Source organism: Loxodonta africana, chromosome 1 (genome assembly GCF_030014295.1).
Source record: "Loxodonta africana isolate mLoxAfr1 chromosome 1, mLoxAfr1.hap2, whole genome shotgun sequence".
Lineage (NCBI taxonomy): Eukaryota > Metazoa > Chordata > Mammalia > Proboscidea > Elephantidae > Loxodonta > Loxodonta africana.
Genome location: NC_087342.1, coordinates 130,274,621 through 130,295,466, shown reverse-complemented (window position 1 = coordinate 130,295,466; position 20,846 = coordinate 130,274,621). Strand labels below are relative to the sequence as shown.

The following is a 20,846-nucleotide window of genomic DNA, read 5'->3' as shown; positions in this document are numbered from 1 at the left end:
ATCTGCATTTTACAGATGGTGGGATGGAGGCTTAGTGAGGCTAACTGAATTTCTAGGACCATCACAAAGCCCTTCAGTAGTGGTTTTAGAAAGATTTAAGCCCAGGCAGGCTGATTTCAGACTCAGTATTCTTAACGACTCACTCTTAACTCAGGCTTTTTATAGGGCTTTTGTTAGAAACTGTCAAAATGTTTAAATATTTAAAAATCATTCTCAACCATGCTTGTTTTAAGGAAACATTAAATATTTTGATATGAGGAAAGAGTACAAAAAGCAAGAGATTTGAAATGATTTGCCAGACCCTTGTGGTATTATTGCCAATTATTTGATTAGCAGTCATTGTTTTGCAATATAATATTTAAATGTTCCTAAAACCATTTACCAAGGTTTATAAAAGATTTTGTGGATAGTCTTATTCAAATAGAGGTTAAAAAAAACCTGAGCTATATTAAGGATTCTATTTCCCCTGGGCTGTATTTTTTAATTCTCTTAGTCTCTGAGGTAGCTCGGAAAGGTGTTAAAATTTTAATATTTCCTTTTGAAATCACAATTATCAGTGATTACCCCAGCTCATATTATAATACTCTATGAGCATTTTTTCTCCAAAGGACAAATCATAAAAAGCTTTTGTGTTCATTCACATTTAATACTGGTTAACAAGACTAACAATTGAAAAGAAAAAATAAAAACAAAACTGGGGTCTAAACACAGTTTACTTTTTACAGTTTTAGATTAAGCCTCCTTGTTCTTTGTATAGAGAGAGGTGGTGAGGGTCACGGCTTACAGAGTAGGTGTGTTTCTGAAATAACCTTATTCTTTTCACTTAATGCCTCCTACTGCCAGCCACAGTTGCCTCTATTGTGTGATTGCTAAAAAAAGGTTTATCATAGTCACTTTGTGCAAATGACACACTTTAAGCATCATATATTTATATATTATTTTCAGCATCAACTCCTACAGTCCATCTGTAAGGTATATTAAAGGTTCTCACAGCTCCAAGTGGCTTCAATTAAAAGATAATTATACAAGGAACTTCTTTTTAAAAAAAGCAATAATCTAAATATACCTCTTTTGCTTCTGTTGATAATTCTGTCATTTTCTAATACCAAAGCCACTCACTGGATGATGGTATTAAATTATACACAGATCTACCTAGCATCTCCAGGAAAGATAGATCGTTCTGTAGAGTAAAGATGGCATACTCTGTGTTCTAGTGCATGAATAGTTTCTAATTTTCACTATATTTGATACAAAGAGCTTGAGTTCACCTTAGAGTTGTCTAAGAACAAGGGGTTAAAATTTGAAAAGCCAATTTTTATCTAGAGACAACCTGATAAGTCAGATTTAGTTCAGAATTCCCCTGGGCAATCATTTATATGTGTGATACAGAACCCAGGATTGTGGCTTCAATAACATGTGGCCATAGATGAATTGGATACTCTGTTTTCCTGTCCCAGGGATCCCTGAAGGGAGAGAGAGGATGCCATGAATTTGAGGACTAGATGGCATTGTATGAGAAAAACCTTGCCTAACCTGATCAAGAAAACTACGACAGGTACACAATGTGCACATTTCAGTGTAAAGCCTGGAAATTTTCAGAATAAATGTGAGAACACAGTAAATTTGCCTACCCAGTAGGAACTAAACAATAACTCATTTTGTAGTTCATGGCTAGAATTCATCAAAAATACATTTCCTGAGCAAAAGACATATAGGTGAGTGAGATTCCTTTTCCTAACACCAAACAAATCTAGAATTTATTTTTGGTATTCCAAGCCAGGAGACAGAACTAGAGCCTAATGCATGCACAATGAGTAGAAAGCAGTATGGTGGACATACACACAAAAAAACCCAAACCCGTTGCTGTCAAGTCAATTTGGACTCATAGCGACCCTGTAGGACAGCGCAGAACTGCCCCATAAAGTTTCTAAGGAGTGCCTGGGATTTGAACTGCCGACCTTCTGGTTAGCAGCCATAGCTGTTAACCACTACACCACCAGGGTTTCTGTGGTGGACACAAAGTGGGACCCAAACGTCTAGGAATGTACCCATTGGTAGGTAGAGCTCTAAGTAACTTAGTATTTCTCTAAGGCTTTCCCAATTCTATTTTCATTACTTGGATTTTAGAGTTCTAGGGATATTGCAACAGCCAGAATAGGCTAGGTTATGCTGTGATAACAAACACCACCAAAATCTCAGTGGGTACAAACAACAAATGTTTATTTCTCACTCACACTACATAATATGCAAGACAGATCAGCAGGGAGGTTCTTCTGTTCATCATAGCCATTCAAGGACTGATGGAGGATGAAAGATCATGCACTGGCAATGACAATCTCAGGTCTGGAGGTGCTACAGATCAACCTCCATCAACAACCAATTGACCAGAGCTAGTCGCATTGGGGCACCTAGCCTCAAGGTGGTGGGGAAGTTCAATCTTCCTATGTGCACAGGAGTGGAGAATTGGATATCACCAAATTTGACATGTCTTATGAGAGTTATGGGGCGCTGGTGGCATACTGGTTTTAGCATTTGGCTGCTAACTAAAAGGTCAACAATTTGAACGTACCAGCTGCTCCTCAGAAACCCTATGGGGCACTTCTACTCTGTCCTATAGGGTCTTTATGAGTTGGAATCAACTCAGTGGCAACAGGTTTGTTTTTTTTTCAGTTTTTATGATGGTTATGGAGCTAAGAGTCATTTTATCTCTTTGCCCCCTCACTCCATTATTGCATTCACCCACCAAAATCTTGATCCTAGGAGAAATCTACCACAGTGTTTCTCAACTGTCAATGTTCATATGAATCACAAAGGGATTTTTTAAAATGTGGATTCAGATTAAGTAGGTCTGGGACAGGGTCTGAGATTCTGCATTTCTAATAGGCTCCCAAGTCCCGCGGATGTTGTTAGTGCTCAGAAAATATTTTAAATACCAAGGTTCTATCAAAGGCCTTCTCTACACCTACATCTAAGTAGCTCAACTCTGCTAGAGAAAAATTACAACTAAACCTACTAGTTATATTCTAGATTCTTTATTGACAATCTCAGCTTGTACTCAATACACCTGGTAATTTTATGTCTTTAGTAGGCTTACTCTCAAAATCCTGGAAATTACTCTTTCTTACCTGTTCTTTTCCCCTCAAATGATCTACATCTCTTCTTAAATTCTCACTATTAGCTAATGATCCTACCTATTAATGGAGAAATGAGAATCCCTTAGCTGAAAAGTCCATCATCTTCCCCACAGCAAACCTACTAAGCTCTTTTCAATGCACATATCTTCCCCATCTTCCTTCCTCCAGTTATAATGGAACCAGTGTCCTTCCTTTAGGGAAGAAAATTCTTTGACTTTCACTCTGGGTGTCAGCTCTGTTTGCCTTCTTGAATTTTCTTTGATTTTCTTCGATTTTCTTCTTTCTCTCTTAAATCCTTACTGTTACCCTTTCATTGGATCATTTAACATACAAAAATGTTCTGATATCTTCCATTTAAGACAAAACAATACGAAAACCTCTTGACTTCACATCTCCTACTAACTATGCCCCAATTTTTCTGCTCTCATTCATGATCATGATCCCTAGAAAGGGACTGTGATGGTTAATTTTATATGTTGGCTTGGCTAGGCTATGATACCCAGTTATTTGGTTAAATGCTGGTCTAGATATTGCTTTAAAGGTATTTGTAGATGTGATTAACATTTACAATCAGTTGATTCTAAGTAGATTATTCTGCATAATGTGGGTGGGCCTTTTCCTATCAGTTGAAGGCAAAAAGGCTTTCACAGCAAAAATTGAGATTCCCAAGGAGAGGAGTTCTGCCCGAAGACTGAAACGCTGATATTCTGCAGAAGTTTCAGCAGATCTACAGATTTCAGATTCAAGACCGCTGAAATCTCCAGTCTGTCCCCTGGCCTACAGATTTTGGACTTGCCTACACCCACAATCTTCTGTGGCAATATCTTAAAATAACTCTCTCTATCTCTCTGTATATATGTATGTATTTCTCTATAGAACCCTGATTAATACAGGAATAAATATGCAGTCTTTCTTCACTTCCTCACCTCCTGTTCTTTATGTTGATGACTCTGAAATTTATATTTCTAGACAAGGAGCTGAAGTCTGAGCTCTCAACTCCCATATCTAACTACCTTCTCAGTATCTATCAAGTGCATAGCCCACTGAACTAATAGCACTATTGACAGCTCCCTTACCCCAACTCATCCCAAGCTTTTCCTCAGGGCCTTGCCTTCTTCATCTCAGGAAATGACATCCCCATCAAGCAGCTAAACATGTTCACTCAACTTTAATACAGGACACCATAATCTCTCATTGGATTACTGCAGCTGACATCACCCCTTGCAGGCCTGCCACCCTACAGTCTACTTTTCATGGAACAGCTCTATGATTGTCTTTAATTAGATTAAATAATATCACTCCTCTACCCTCAATGGCTTTCCATTGCATTTAGAATAAAATCAAGTCTTAAAAAAGACCTTTTAAGATCTAGCATAATTTTTTTCCTACCCAACTCTCCAACTTCATCTCATGACATTCTTCCTAATCAAAACCTTTCAACAAATGTATCTTTTTTACTTTCTTAAGGTTAGGGTTGGAGCCCTTTGGCACAGTGGTTAAGAGGTTGGCTGTTAATCAAAAAGGTCGGCAGTTTGAATCCACCAACCACTCCTTGCAAACCCTCTGGGGCAGTTCTACCCTGTCCTACACGGTCCCTATGGGTCAGAATTGACTTAAAGGCAATGGTTTTTTTTTTTTTTTTTTTTAAGGTTAGGGTTAGGGTTTTCCAATACGTTATTCCCTGTACATGGAATATGCTCTCATTTCCTGCCAAACTCTTTGCATGTCCAAATCCATTTCATCTTTCAGTTACAGTTTTAGATGCCATTTCCTTACCCCAACCATTATTCTCTATGTTGGCACCCTGTTTTTTTCCTTCAAAATATTACAGTTTGAAATTACTTTATCCCTTTTTTCTTTCTACTTTATTTTGTCTGTATGGTGTGTGTTACATTCATGTTGCATCCTCAAGTCTTTGCAATGTGCTTTGCACATAGTTGAAGCTCAGTAAATTTATGCAAAATTAATTAATGGGTAGGTGAATGGATGAATGAATGATTACATAATAAGGTGCATATTCTTTTGTAATTTTTTCCTCTTTGGTATTAGCCTAAATGTAACTATCTACACAACTATATTCTATTATCCTAGGAACAACAGTTTCAATTCAGTGAATTTAAATGTTTAAATCTTCCTCTAAAATTTCTTCTCTAAATCATACTAAATCCATGTGCTTCTAGAAGCCTAAAAATCTCCTGGTCTTTTGTAGCTATGATCTGTAAAACACTGTAATGATACAAAAGAGGAAAAATGTGTATAACTTATGGAAATATTTCATTATATATCTATAAAATAGACCTCCTTCAAAAACCCTAGGAAGCACATCATATGTGCCTCAAGATTTTTTTTTTTCCTTTTTTAACTACAGTTGAAATTTACTGGTTTGGTAGAGCGTAGTCATTCATGTAAAGCCAACATTTTGCCACCACAACTAGAAAAATCTCCATATAAATTATAAAAAGTACACTTTTAAAGGCATCAAAGAGCTATGGAAACAATGAAGACTTCAACTGAAATCCCAGAAACAATGAAGATTTTCTGAGGTAAACCAACAATTTCAACGAATTTTTTTGTTTGTTTTTTAACTGTTTTTGCTTTTTTTTTTTTTTTTTCTTCTAGAGAGGTTTGCTAAATCTGGGCATGACCCCTGGGGCAGAAAGAGGAACTAATGTTTTTGGTTGCCCATGGCTGAAGAAACATATGGAAAATTAAGGGATTCTAAACACTTTGCTGGGATTTTTTCCATGAGACATTTGCTGAGTTTTGGGGTGTGTAGGAAGCTGAGGAGTTAGGATGAAGACAAAAATGCAGAGCACAATTTTCTCCATCTTTCTCCATGCTTTGGAAACAAATGCCTACTGAGGGATGAGTCCAGCTTTAAGCACCCAGCTGGTCTCCCTGTCAAGACATTTGTTGGATTTGAGGCTGTTTGGACAGAAAGCTGGAAAACTGAGCAGGGAACCTCTGAAGGAGAGAGCTGAATCTCCCACCATTTCTCAAGCAGACAGATGGGCACCTTCCAAGTCTATAAAAGCCGTGCTAGAGGAAAAGGGGCTAAGCAGAAGTCATTTTAACAAAACTAAAAATCAGTCTTGACTTACACCAATTCTTAATTGCGTGGAGGTATCAGCCCATCATTGTATTTGCCCAGTCAAGGAAAGGGGAGTGCTTTCTGTTGAATAACATTGTCTGAAGACTCTACATTTCTTCTATACACAATGTCAGGTATTAAATAAAAAAAAAAAATTACCAGATATGCAAAGAGGCCAGAAGAGTAACTGATAATAAAGGGGAAAGGGAAACAGACCCAGAAATTATCCAGCATTACAGTTAACTGGCAAGGATATTAAAATAACCATGGTTAAAATATTAAAGAAAATAGAGGAAAAATGGACAAAATAGATTAAATAATTCAGAATTCCAAAAATGTTAGAATATTTTTAAAAGAGAAGAAGATGTATATTTTATATCAGAAGTCAGTAATCTACACCTGTGACCCAAATCCAGCCTACCACCTGTTTTACTGAATATAGTTTTACTGCCACACAGTCATAATCATTCATTGACTTATTGTCTATCACTGCTCTCATGCTACAACAGCAAAGTTGAGTGCTTATAACAGAGACTGTATAGACAGTCTGTATAGTCTGAAATATTTACTGTCCATTACCTTACAGAAAAATTTGCTGGCCCCTGTTTTGGAACTATGATACAATACAATATCTTGCTCTTGAACATAGAGTACCTAACACAAGAGGAAGAAATGATGAAGTAAAAGAACTGAACAGGAGATTTCAAAGGGCAGCTTGAGAAGACAGAGTAAAGTATCATAATGAAATGTGCAAAGACCTGGAGTTAGAGAACCAAAAGGGAAGGACACGCTCAGTATTTATCAAGCTCAAAGAGCTGAAGAAAAAATTCAAGCCTTGAGTTGCAAATTTGAGGGATTCTATGGGCAAAATATTGAACGGTACAGGAAGCATCAAAAGAAGATGGAATGAACACACAGAGTCATTATACCAAAAAGAATTAGCTGATGTTCAGCCATTTCAGGAAGTATCATATAATCAGGAACCAACGGTATTGAAGGAAGAAGTTCAAGCCGTGTTGAAGGCATTGGCGAAAAACAAAGCTCCAGGAATTGACAGAATACCAACTGTGATGTTTCAACAAACAGATTCAGTGCTGGAAGCACTCACTTGTCTATGCCAAGAAATTTGAAAGACAGCTACCTGGCCAATAGACTCAAAGACATCCACATTTGTGACCACTTCAAAGAAAGGTGATCCAACAGAATGTGGAAATTATCGAACAATATCATTAATGTAACACACAAGTAAAATTTTACTGAAGATAATTCAAAAGCTGTTACAGCAGTACATTGACAGGGAACTGCCAGAAATTCAAGCCGGATTCAGAAGAGGACATGAAATGAGGGATATCATTGCTGATGTCAGATAGATCTTGGCTGAAAGCAGAGAATACCAGAAAAATGTTTACCTGTGGTTTACTGACTATACAAAGGCAATTGACTGTGTGGATCATAACAAATTATGGATAACATTGTAAAGAATGGGAATTTCAGAACAGTTAACTGTGCTCATGAGGAACCTGAACATAGACCCAGAGGCAGTCATTCAAACAGAACAAAGGGATACTGTATATTTTAAAAACAGGAAAGGTGTGCATCAGGGTTGTATCTTTTCACCATACTTATTCAATTTGTATGCTGAGTGTCATGGATTGAATTGTGCCTCCAAAAATATGTGTCAACTTGGGTAGACCATGATTTCTAGTATTGTGTGATTGTTCACCATTTTGCCATCTGTTGTGATTTTCATATGTATTGTAAATCCTATCTTTATGATGTTAATGAGATGGGATTAGTGGCAGTTATGTTAATGAGGCAGGACTCAACCTACAGGATTAGATTGTGTTTTAGGCACAAAAAAGGAAGCGAGCAGAGAGATGTGGGGACCTCATACCACCAAGAAAGTAGTGCCAGGAGAAGAGCATATACTTTGGACCCAGAGTTCCTTCCCTGAGAAGCTCCTAGTCCAGGGGAAGATTGATGACAAGCACCTTCCTCCAGAGCTCACAAAGATAGAAAGCCTTCCCCTGGAGGAGATGCCCTGAATTTGGGCTTCTAGACAGTGAGAGAATAAACTTCTGTTTGTTGAAGTTATCCACTTGTGGCATTTCTGTTATAGCAGCACTAGATAACTAAGACGGAATTTGAGCAAATAATCCAAGAAGATGGACCATATGAAGAAAAATGCAGCATTAGGATTGGAGGAAGACTAACAACCTGTGATACAAAGATGATACAACCTTGTTTACTGAAAGTGAAGAAGACTTGAAGCACTTACTGATGAAGATCAAAGACTTACCACCTTCAGTATGGATTACACCTGGTCAACATAAAGAAAAGGAAAATCCTCACAACTGATCCAATAAGCAACATCATGATAAACGGAGAAAATACTGAAGTTGTCAAGGATTTCATTATAACTTGAACCTAAAATCAACACCCACGGAAGCAGCAGTCAATAAATCAAAGGATATGTTGCACGGGGCAAATCTGCTGGGGAAAAAAAAAAAAAAAACCACTACCATCAAGTTGATTCCAACTCATAGTGACCCTGTAGGACAGAGTAGAACTGCCCTGTAGGGTTTCCAGGCTGTAAATCTTTATGGAAGCAGACTACCACATCTCTCTCCTGTGCAGTGTGGCTGGTAGGTTTGAACCACTAACCGTTCAGTTAGTAGCCAAGCATTTAACCACTGCCCCACCAGAGCTCTTTGAAGTGTTAAAAAACAAAGATGTCACTTTGAGGAGTAAGGTGTGCCTGACCCAAGCAATAGTATTTTCAATTGCCTCATATGCATGGGAAAGCTGGACAATGAATAAGGAAGACTGAAGAAGAATTGATGCCTTTGAATTACAGTGTTGGTGAAGAATATTGAATATACTATTGACTGCCAGGAGAATGAACAAATCTGTCTTGGAAGAAGTACAGCCAGAATGCTCCTTAGAAGCAAGGTTGGCCAGACTTCATCTCATATACTTTGGACTTGTTATCAGGAGGAATCAGTCCCTAGAGAAGGACATCATGCTTGGTAAAGCAGAGGGTGAGCAAAAGAGAGGAAGACCTGCAAGGAGATGGATTGATACAGTGGCTGTGAGGATGGACTCAACCATAGCAAAGATTTTGAGAATGGTGCAAGAGCAGGCAGTATTTCGTTTCTGTTGTAACATAGGGTTGCTAGGAGTAGGAAGCTATTCAACAGCACTTAACAACAACAACAGTACAATTAAACTTTCGTATGTGTAATGGAAAGTTAATCAGGAATTTGTGAAACACGTTGTAGATTTTGACATAGGAATTGTTTAGAACATCAAGATCTAAACAACACCTACCTTCCAAGTAGTTCTTTTCCGTCAGCTCCTTCTGGGTAGATAGCATTCAATACATGTGAATTATTACTATTTTCTGAATATATCGTGAACTCACAATTTTATTCAGGGCCACCTGTTAAAAACTTTGAAATTTAGAGTTGAACTCAGATCCCAAAGCTTTAACATGTGGTTCTGAATAAAATTAAGAAGTTTCTGGCAATTTTAAAGGACATAATGTTCATCAACTTGTCCTTGGCATTGTTTGGTTGGGCAGTGATTATCTGAATTCTGGGAGTGGGAGCTCTGACAAATTTTTGGAATATGGCAACAAGAATGAAAAAGCAGTCAGACGCCATGGTTTCAGTACTTAGTACAAGACTGTCCAGATTTTTTCAAGAGTGGGTTATATAATTAGAAATACATGTATGCAGATGCCAAATCAATACTGCCATTCATAATAATAATAGCTCACATTTAATGAATGATTATTATGGGCTGTTCAAAACTCCATTTAATTGGTCTTGAATGATCCACTGTTATTTTTAAGAATTCCTAGGTGATTATATGTTCAGCCAGGATTGAAACTACTGATAGAGCTCTCCCTGCTTTCCCTGTAACTTGTCATGTACCAGCCATATTTGCTGTGCAAACTTCTCAGAACAGGCCACTCCTGACTCTCAGACTCACTTACCCCTACTTACCTGCTGCATATTTGAAAATTAAAATCACCTCCTAGATCTCCTGGCCAGATCAGATCTACTACTGATTTTTTTTTTTTAATTTTTCATTAAAGATACAATAAGATTCGTACAATATTTGGCTCAGTAAATGTGTGTTATAAACAAACTCTATGATAGTTATTGTTTTCTTTTTTCCCTAGATAAGCTACAGTAATAAAAATGTATTATCCTCTTTTAGGCAATGTTTTGAGCATTTGCGCAATGAGGTGGCAATCAGGACAGTGTGATAAGTGTGAGGATTATTGTTGCAATGAAGCAAAATTTATCTGAGAAGCAGGAAGTAAAATAAGAAAATCTATTGTCTTTATCTCTTCTAGTCTAACAAACCACTCATAAAAATAGGGGAAAATAGAAGAAATAAAGCCTTTAAGGCAGGATTCAAGATTTTTCACGTATTTTTTTCCACAAAGTCTACCTTTTGATGACTAGCAATCCTTACTCCAAATTTTGTATCTGTTTATTTGCTAAATGAAGATTTGAAGAGCAGATACAGAAGTTCAGATCAGCAACTTAAAAGGGGATATTTATACCCAACTCCTCATATTTACATGTAGAATAACTTTCATTAGAGCAATATCTTTGGTCTTTCTCTGCCCCCATCCCTCACTCCTGACTAGGGAAGAAGTGACTTATCGGCCTGATGAATTTAGGAGAGTGAATTAGCATTTCAATTCTTTTTCCTTTAGATATTTCTACTTACAAAGACCATGCATTCTGCCATGTTGTACACAGCCTATTCCTCTAAGTGTGGGCGTGTTTGTGAAAATGTATCTTTGTGTATGAGAGAGAGACAGAGATAGAGAGATACAAAGATAGAGATGGATGGATGGATGGACGGACAGACGGACGGACGGATGGATGGACAGACAGGAACAGGTTATATATGAAGTGGGTCTGTTTATCTAATTAAGAGTGAGGTTGGCCTCACTTGGCTGCAATATTCACTTATTTTCTCCAAAGCGCTTTATGGACTCTTGTTCCTATCTCTCAACTGGTTCTGATATTGTTTCTACCTTGCATATTATAAAATTTAGAAAATACCCCACAGTATGAAATGAAACATTATCATATGAAAAAAAAAAAAAAGAGTTTTCCAAGAATACCACTACATTTTGCACTTCGATCCTAAACCATCATTTTTTAAATTGTGTGCATGTATTTGTGTCTGTGTGCCTATAAAGTAACATTTGGGTCATAGTGTTTAATTTTGTATCTTGTATGGTTTTGAAACAAATTTCACTATTGTTAGCTTATTGAAACTGGGTCTGCAATGACCAGATAATTTCATAAAGTAATGTCATGAATTATTCCACATTTCTAAATATTTTTGGGCTAGGAAAATTGCATGTTAAGGATAATGCTTATTATTTTCATATGATTAAAATTCATGATCATTAAGTCTGGTGTATCAGCTTCTCAGAACTCTCTAGTTGCCTCAGACTCCACGACGTACAACATCCTCCTACCCAGGACGTACAACATCCTCCTACCCAGGATGTACAACATCCTCCTACTCATAAGAAAAGTGGTGAAGTCATTTCTAACACAGGCATCTCTGGAATATCTCACATACGCTTAGCATTCTGTTAAACACTAAAGGAATGAAAGTGAAAAACATGGTCCCTATTCTCAAAGAACTCAAACTAAATGCCCAATATGACAGAAATTGGTGATTTTATATATTAAACAGATTAACTATCCTATTCTCTCCACCCCAACTGGTTTATAATTATGAGGGTGCACAGGACATGCTCAACTAATGTTGTATAATAACAAAGTTTCATTTGAAAACTTAAGTCTATTGTTACATATTTTAAATAATTCTCTGTAACAGATGACAATTAATATTTAATGAGCTTTATGGTATAAAAAAGGAGCCTTGGTGCTGCAATGATTAAGCACTTGGCTGCTAACCAAAAGGTTGATGGTTTGAACCCACCCAGCAGCTCTGAGGGAGAAAGACCTGCCAATCTGCTTCCATAAAGATTACAGCCTAGAAAACCCTATGGGGCAGTTCTACTTTGTCACATGGGGTCACTATGAGTTGTAATTGACTCAATGGCACACAACAACAACAACATGATATAAATGGGCAAAATGAAATCCCTCAAGGAAAACACAGCAATGAAAAGTGGAACTCATAAATTCTACAAGAGGAGAAAATGAAGAGTCTCCAAAGTACTTTAAGAATTTGTGGAAGCCAAGGCTGTTCCATATCACAAAACTATCTAGCTGTCCTACTCAGACAAAGCTTGGCTTAGGGAAGCTACAGAAGGAGTAAGAGCATGCAGAGAAGTTGATTTCATTTCCTTCTCCAATTAACTTTGTAAAGATGATAAGACATTTATATTAGTCAAGCATCATTTTAGGTACAGATTGGTCCTATACTTCCCTGAACATGTAAAGGAGAAGATCGTGATACCTGAGCAAGCACTAAAAAAAAAAAAAAAAAAAGCACTAGATGTGTGTATATATGCATGTATATGTATTTTCTGTAGTTTATGTGTACAAATACAAATACCTATCCATCCATCCATCCATCCATCCATCCATCCATCCATCCATCCATCCATCCATCCATCCATCTACCTACCTATCATCTACCTACCAACCTACCTGTCTATCTACCTACTTATCTATCATCTACCTACCCACCTACCTACCTACCTATCTTCTTCACCATCATCATCTACCAATTTATAATCTATCCATATTTCTCTCTAGCTACATCATCCATGTGTACAACTCCAGATAATAGTATATTGAGTTCTAAAATTTTATTCTTTATATGATTTTTTGCAACTCAAATGCATTTTCTGCACACATATTTACAACTCATAGTTATATAATTCTTTTATAATTTGCAAATATTTTTGGATACAGCATCTTATCTACTCTTCCCCAAATCCTCCAGGTATGCTAAGATGATGGTAACAACTCCATTCTGCAGACATGGAGCTGAGGCTTCAGTGAGATCATATGACTTATCCTAAGTACAGATAATCAGAAAATGATACCCCCGGTACTCCAGTCTAGGGCAGATGATTTTAAAGCAAGAGCTCAGGAGGTAGTAGCGCCTGAACAAAAGACAGTAGGCTTTGAAGCCTGGTGCATAATTTTCACTCTTTGCCTCTCATTTGTGAACTGCTCCCCTGTTTATCTTCAGTTTTCTTTCTATGCAAACCAAGACAGGAATCCCACCTTTGCAGGTTCTTGTGAGGGGTGGAGTTAATTCCTGCAAGTGCCCCCCAGACTGCTCAGCACTTTATAGGAGCTGCATACAGGGAGACTGATTTTTATTCCACTATCTCATGCACCTGATTTTTGTAGCCAAATCAATGAGGGCATATACACATTGTCAAAGTTCTGAGTAAATAATTTTTACCAGATTCACAACTTGAGATTTAATTTCTTTTCTACTTCATAGAGTACTTTGTTTCTCTCCATTATCAGATGGGTCTGCACTCACAGAATGCAAGCTCATTTACATATTAATGTAAAAACACTGAATTTATAAAGTAAAAATTCTCTGCAAAAGCAAGTGGTACTATTCATTCTTAGCAAACTTGTAAGAATTGGCTTATATTACGATTTACTTTATCCGTGTAATTGTTCCCACCCATTACCATGATTAAGCAAAAACTAATTATGGATATAATTAAGATTAAAGTAAACAAAATTTAATGTCTAAAAGCAGGGAAAAATAAAATCCATCAGAAAATTAAATTTATAAGAAATGTTTTGCTTATACTTAATTTTGAAATCCATGGTCTGAGTTACTGACAGCTATTAATAATAGAAACTGTAAATTCCATATTCTTCATTTTCATATTATAAAGTTAAGCATATATAAAGTTAAGCATATATATATATATAAAAGCTCTGCCTGGGTGTATACACACAGACAGAAATAGGCTCTATGTAGCCAAATAATCATAAATTCAACATATTACATGTTAACATATACATGTTGGCATGTAAACATATTAAGCACCATTTGGCTTTCAGAATAAAAATAATGCACGTTTTCTAATCCCATTAAGTGATAAGGGTTATATTACACAAACTACTTCACCATCCACAAGAACAATCTTTTGTTTTGTTTTGTTTTTAATTACGTGTATTTGTGAGTGACAGTAAAAAATTAAAAGAACAACAAAACTTAAAGGCTCATAACATCATTTCTGCCAATGCCTAACTTTCCATTTGGCTCACGCTTGTATTTTGTTCCATACCCTACAGAGTTTATTCATGTATCGAGTTTCGCCTGACTGCTGGGATGAAATAACAAGTCTCTGATGACAATGACTTGTGCTTGTAAACTACCAAGCAAAATTTAATTGTGCTCAAAATATTCATATATCATACTCTGAGCATAGTTAGTGAGTGTGGGGAAAGAGAGGCTATTTTTGAAGAAGTCGCTCCATGTAATCTTTTGCGAGTAATTAATTTCCTCTGTCATTATTTCATGTCTTAATCTCAAACTGTAGTGAGAAATTTATACCTAAATGATAGATTTATCATTCTCCAACTACTGAAAAGTTAAAAGACTTTAATTAAAAAATGTAACTGATTTTGAAACACCTCTTACTTACTATTTGAACATAGACTTGTACCAACCCTAATATACAGTTTAACTCCTGTAGATATAAATGAATAGCAGATTTTGCTCAGTCCTTTCACCCATTAGGCAAGCAACTCTTTCATTTAAAGCAGGATCCATAAAACACAAATCCTAGAAACAAAGCAATTTTTCACTGACTTAAAAAAATTAGCTTTCTATCACATCCTTTAGGCATTTTTTTTTTTTCAGAGATTGTACTGATTTGATTGTATGGCAGAAGGTTAAATTCTCACACAGTGATCATTAGCAAGAAATAAACAGAGCAAGTACTAAAGCTGGCTTTGCACCTACTGAATGCTGCAAGTGTCTGTACTCATTTGATATGCATCTTGCAAAGCTCGGCTGTTCCCAGAAGGCCACTCCATGAAGACTGAGAGAGCAGCGTCTGCTAGTGGTGCCTGCGCGTCACAAAGAACAGAGAAAAGCTTTACAACAGGGGGCTAGAAGGCATCAGGCTAAAAATGGGGTTTGTACTTTTTTTTTTTTTTTTTGCTTTAAACAACATGCACATGAAATAATTTTATTCTTATAATGCACATCAGTCACACTGAAAACTCAGTGCATCAGTAATCTTTTCTAGGTCTCCTCATTGGCTCACTTAGGAAGTCTGCTAAAACTGCTTCATGAATTGTTTGCAGGACGGACTCATTAATGGGTGTGAGACACAAGATGACTTCCTAAGCAAACAGAGCATGCTGCTCTCGGATGATGGTCATCATTCGGGTTTGGGTGGGTCATCCTACTATACCTGTGGCATTCAGAGGACACTGATTGAATGCCAAGTCGCCTGCTGGAGTCCTTTTCCACACCATTGACATCAGATAATCCTCTGGGCATATTTCATAAGGTGCTGCAATTTAAATCAGAGAGACTTGAATGCCAGCAGTGTTTAATTTTTTAAATGTTGGCAATAACAATCTTCAAATGCATCTCTGTAACCCCAGAGCTCTTTCATTTTCTTTGAAATGTATTTTTTACTGAAAGGTTTGAGATGTCTTCATAAACAAAAGAACTCCAGGTTTCCACTTCATTATCTACAAAATCTCCACAATGTGCTTACTGAATAGGGTTTTTAAAAAAGTCATTCGGATTTGCCTGGACAGTGAAATTACATTCAAAGCACATAAGTCAAAATCCTTTCCAATACTCATAATGTTTTTACGTGTATACAATAAAGTGATTTCCAATCAACTGAAATCCTTATTAGAATTATCAGCTATAAATAGTAAAGAGTAAATACACATAAAGGGCAAAAGTATATAACGTTTTATCTCTCTAACCAAGAGCAATGATGCCAATTATACTGCATGATATAAAAGTAAACTGATTTGACCTTTTTGCCTTATTATTTTCAAAAGTCCAATTTAATTGTTGAGGCAAAAAAGGGAATTTCAAGAATAACAGATGAATAGCAAAAGAAAAGCCCAAGAATTTTAAAAGAATGAGACTATCTATGTCGTTGTTGTTGTTAGGTGCCGTCGAGTCTGTTCCGACCCATGGCGACCCTATGCGCAGCAGAAGGGAGCGCTGTCCAGTCCTGCACCATCCTACTGATTGTTCTTATGCTTGAGCCCATTGTTGCAGCCACTGTGTCAATCCATCTCATTGAGAGTCTACCTTTTTTCTGACCCTCTACTTCACCAAGCATGATGTTCTTCTCCAGGGACTGATCCCTCCTGATAACATGTCCAAAGACCTATCTATACTGTGTTCAAAATGATAACTTCCTCACAGATTAAAGAGTGTGATTGTCCCTCTTCTAGACACACCTGCTGTTGTACTTGTCACACAGCCCTGTCATTCATATGTTTATGTATTTGTCTCACTACTTGCTCGGGATCTCGTTTAGGTCTTCTCATCTCTTTCTCACCTGCACCTAACAGTGTGTCTGGCATACAGAAGTTACCCAAAATTGAATGAATAAACAAATGAATATATGACTATATAGTTACCTTAGTAAATATATACGTACCTAATAGTTTCAGGGCCAGAGTGTTTTCAGTGGTTAGTTTTTTGGAAGTAGATTGCCAGGGCTTTCTTTCAAGGTACCTCTGAGTGAACTCAAAGCACTAACCTTAGGATTATCAGCCAAGAGCATCAATCGTTTGTACCAAGTAGGGACTCCCAGTAAATACTGGAGCCACAATTAAATGCTGGCAGTTTTACTTCTGATCCCATACTCTTAACTGCTATGCTGCAGTTATGTCTTAACACATGCCCTCCACCTCAGCTCTGTGCTGTTAACACATATGTGTTTTTCTGGTTAGATGACTTTCTTGAGCTTTAGACTGGTATATCAGGCTGCTGGGTGGCATTTTTTATTTGGCTGTCCCTAAGAAATCTCGAAGTGAACCTGCCTATACCTCAAGTCCCTTTATTTCCTCCCATAAAGCTGTTTGCTCCCTCTTCTGTATTTTCTATTGCATTTAATGGTATCCTATTCTAGCCCCATAGTGGAAACCCCGGTGGTGTAGTGGTTAAAAGTTCGGGTGTTAACCAAAAGGTCGGCAGTCTGAATCCACCAGGCACTCCTTGGAAACCCTATGGGGCAGTTCTACTCTGTCCTATAGGGTCGCTATGAGTTGGAATCAACTCAATGGCAATGAGTTTGGTTTTTGGTTATTCTAGCCCCATAGCTAAAACCATGAGATTAACCTACTAAACCTTCACCTCATCTTAACCCCTAATGACTCTACCGCCACTGTTTTAGTTCAGGCATTCATTCTGTCCCATCCAATCAGGGAACAATTACCCTACTTATATGCTAAGCCCTGTTGTAGGGAAGTTCAGTGACTCAAGAGAAAAACAGTCTGCTTCATGGAACTTTCAGTCAATGGGAGGAGGCAGAGGGCAAACAATGAAATATATAATTACTTGAGTCTAACTGTGATAAAAACGTACAAGGGGAAAATACAGTTCTTTTCATCTAAAATCTGAAAGGATCAAAGACGGCTTCCTGGAGGAAGTAACATTTAATTGTAAGTGGCTGTGTAAAATGCAGGAAGTGATCCAGGCAGAGGGAACAGTATGTGCAAAGGTTTTGAAGCAGGTAAGAGGCTAGGGTACCCAGAACAGTGTGGCTAGAGGGGGAAGAGCAAAGAGGAGTGTGGAGTAATGGGTTGAAGAGAGCAGCTGAGATCAGAGCACGCAGAGCCTTGTGGGCAGTCACAGAACAGTTCTAAACAAAGGACTGACAGGATTCAGTTTTTAGTTTAAGAAGGTCAGTTTGCCTTCTGTGGATAAAATGGATAGGGGTAGCAGATGGGGCAAGACCATTGAGGAGGCTAATTCAGAGCTTCAGCACTCAAACGATGGTGGCTTTAGGTAGGATGGCTGGACTAAAGACAAAGAAAAGTAAATGGACACACAGTAAATTTAGGAGATGGGCCAAATGACATGAGGGATGAGGGAGATGGAGGGGTCAAGGATAAAGTTTGCTTTCTGACATGAAGAACTGGGTACAAATTGGTACCATTCTCTAGCATCTTCCCTCTTTAATCCAATTTTCACACCACATAAACAGAGTAATCTCTAAAGTTTAATCCCATAATTTGCTGCTTAAAACCTTTCCATGGTTCCTCAGTACTTACAGTACTGAGTACTGTACGCCGAAAAAGGCCCTTCTAGCAAGCCCCAACCTGGCATTCCAACCACGGCTAACATGTATTCTACGGACCAGCCACAGGTAATTGTCACCCCTCAAATATTCCATGACAATTCATACTTCCTTGTCTTTGCACAAACTGTATCCTTTACGTAAAATGCTTTCTTCTTTATTTTTTCTGATAAAATTCCTATTCATCTTTAAAACATCTTAAATAATGTGTTTTCTGAGAAGGCTTCCTAAATACCCCAGCCATTGAATATATGAATATTGTAACTCTTTTAACAGTGAACTGAAAGCATTTGGTAATGTGTGGAAACCTCCCTAATCCCCAAACTTCATCTTTTAAGAGAGTAAACATGCTTTATTTTGTTGCCTTTTAATCTCCTGTAATGAACTACAACAAGCTCTAAGATTGATTTTTCAACCAGTGAGGTCACTATGAGTAGGAACTGACTCGAAAGCACCTAACAACAACAATGAACTACAATAGTGTCTGTCATACAGGAGGTGTTTAAACCATGTTTGTTAAATAAATCACTTTTACTGAAGGAACAATGTAATAGACCAATGCTGTCCAATTGAGCTTTCTGCAATGATGAAAAACTGAATTTTAAATTTCATTTAATTTTAATAAGCACAAACTTAAATTTAAATTGCTATGGTGTTGAATAGTGTTGTAGAGACGATCATTGTATTTCTGTAAATGTCAACCAACAGCTACTATAGAATTTGGAAAAAAAAAAGAATAAATGTTACCAAATATAGAAATATTTCAACTGTATTAACAATACAAAAATATGAAGCACAGTTTATTATGTAACTGAATTCTACAGACAATGACTAGACTATTTAAAAAAAAAGATAAGGCATTAGTTATCTAATTAGTATTATGTTTGATTATTCTTTCTGTTCTATTTACACACCCCACTTCTGTTCATTACCTTTCTCGCTATCCCTTCATTTACATCTTTTACCTTCACTCACTCCTACCGTCTTCTTGGTTTTCTGTGCTTTCAAGCTCAACATTTCTTCTGTTCCATTGAAGAAATTTGAAATACATTTTATAAAACCAGTGGTTATAACTTCTAAAGCTTTTGTTTTAGTGTTAATGTTTTTTCAATGAAAACGCAGTTTGCACTGGACTTCTTCATTTCTCTGTAGTGGTTTCAGAAAGCTTTTCACAATTGTCATCCTGGCCAGTCACTCCCCTTTCTTGTGCCCCTCCCCCACTTTTGACTTTACGGTCAGAGTATCCTGCAATTACAAACATATACCACAAGATGGCACTGGTGGGCAAATAGGGTGAAATCCTTACTGAGCAGGCAGCTAAAACTGACAAGGTTCAAAATCAGGGTGGAAAGCACTAGTTGCTATCTGCCTGGGAATATGGGTGAATACTTGATTTTTCTTTCTTTCTTTCTTTCTTTTTTTTTTTTAACATACACTGCTTAAGAGAAAAAGAAATTTCTTCCTCTCATGTAAATACCACAGTTAACAAAAAATTAGGTTCAGTTGCAAGGCCCTTCAGTCTGGCCCCTTACCTGAGTTTCCACCCCTTCTGTCTCCTCCCCAGCTAGCCTGTCCTCCTTGGTGCTCTTCCAGTGCCCCAGAAAGGCTCCCACCTCAAAGTCTGTGCACTTGTGGTGGATCTTCCTGCCCAGGATACAATCCTTCCCACCTACATGGCTGCGTGCCTCACGCTCCCACTGCCTGAAACCTTTACTCAAAGGCCACCTTCTCAGGGCCTCCCAAGCCTTCCACTACTTGACTGTTCTTCAAAGCACTTATCATCTTGTAATTTCTACATATTTTTCTAGCTTTTTTCTTGTTGTTGATTATTTTTGCCTCTGCCTGCCGGCATGTGAGCACCATGCGGGTAGGGATTTCTCTATAGAATTCTATATTTTCTATACAAAATATAGAATTTTCTGTATTTTTTCACTCCTATATCCCTTGAGCTCATAGCATTTCCTGGGATGTTGCAGGTACATAATAATTATTTGTTGAATGAATGAAAGAAAAGTCAGTTCATGTGAGAGATCACGTTCTACTTCAGAGCTGCTAGTGTGAAAGCTGGGAATGGATAGAGGTGGGTGATATTAGGAGGATGAGGACTTATAAGAAATGATGAGATATAACAGGAGTCTGAATTTATTTTAAGGGCAAGGAAAAAGTTTTTTTAATATCTTAAATGCTATTTCCACTGTGTACCCCCCCACCCCAATATGTGTTGAGTTCCTTGCCCTTATACCTGTGAATGTGACCCTGTTGGGGTTTTTCTTTTGTTATATTAGCGGTCACACAAATGTAGGGTGAACCTTAAACCTAATCACTTCTAAGT

At 37.4% G+C, this 20,846-nt stretch overlaps 1 protein-coding gene across 1 annotated transcript in view; it reads right to left on the bottom strand.

Annotated features, from left to right (window-relative positions):
- Window positions 1-20,846, bottom strand: part of ADGRB3 (adhesion G protein-coupled receptor B3) — a 795,310-nt gene that overhangs the window by 417,994 nt on the left and 356,470 nt on the right. Inside the window, exons 7-8 of the mRNA XM_023544583.2 lie at window positions 15,647-15,748; window positions 15,190-15,296 (exon numbers count right to left, since the gene is read on the bottom strand). Of these exons, the coding sequence (XP_023400351.1) occupies window positions 15,190-15,296; window positions 15,647-15,748 (209 nt within the window). The remainder of the gene's footprint in view (window positions 1-15,189; window positions 15,297-15,646; window positions 15,749-20,846) is intronic.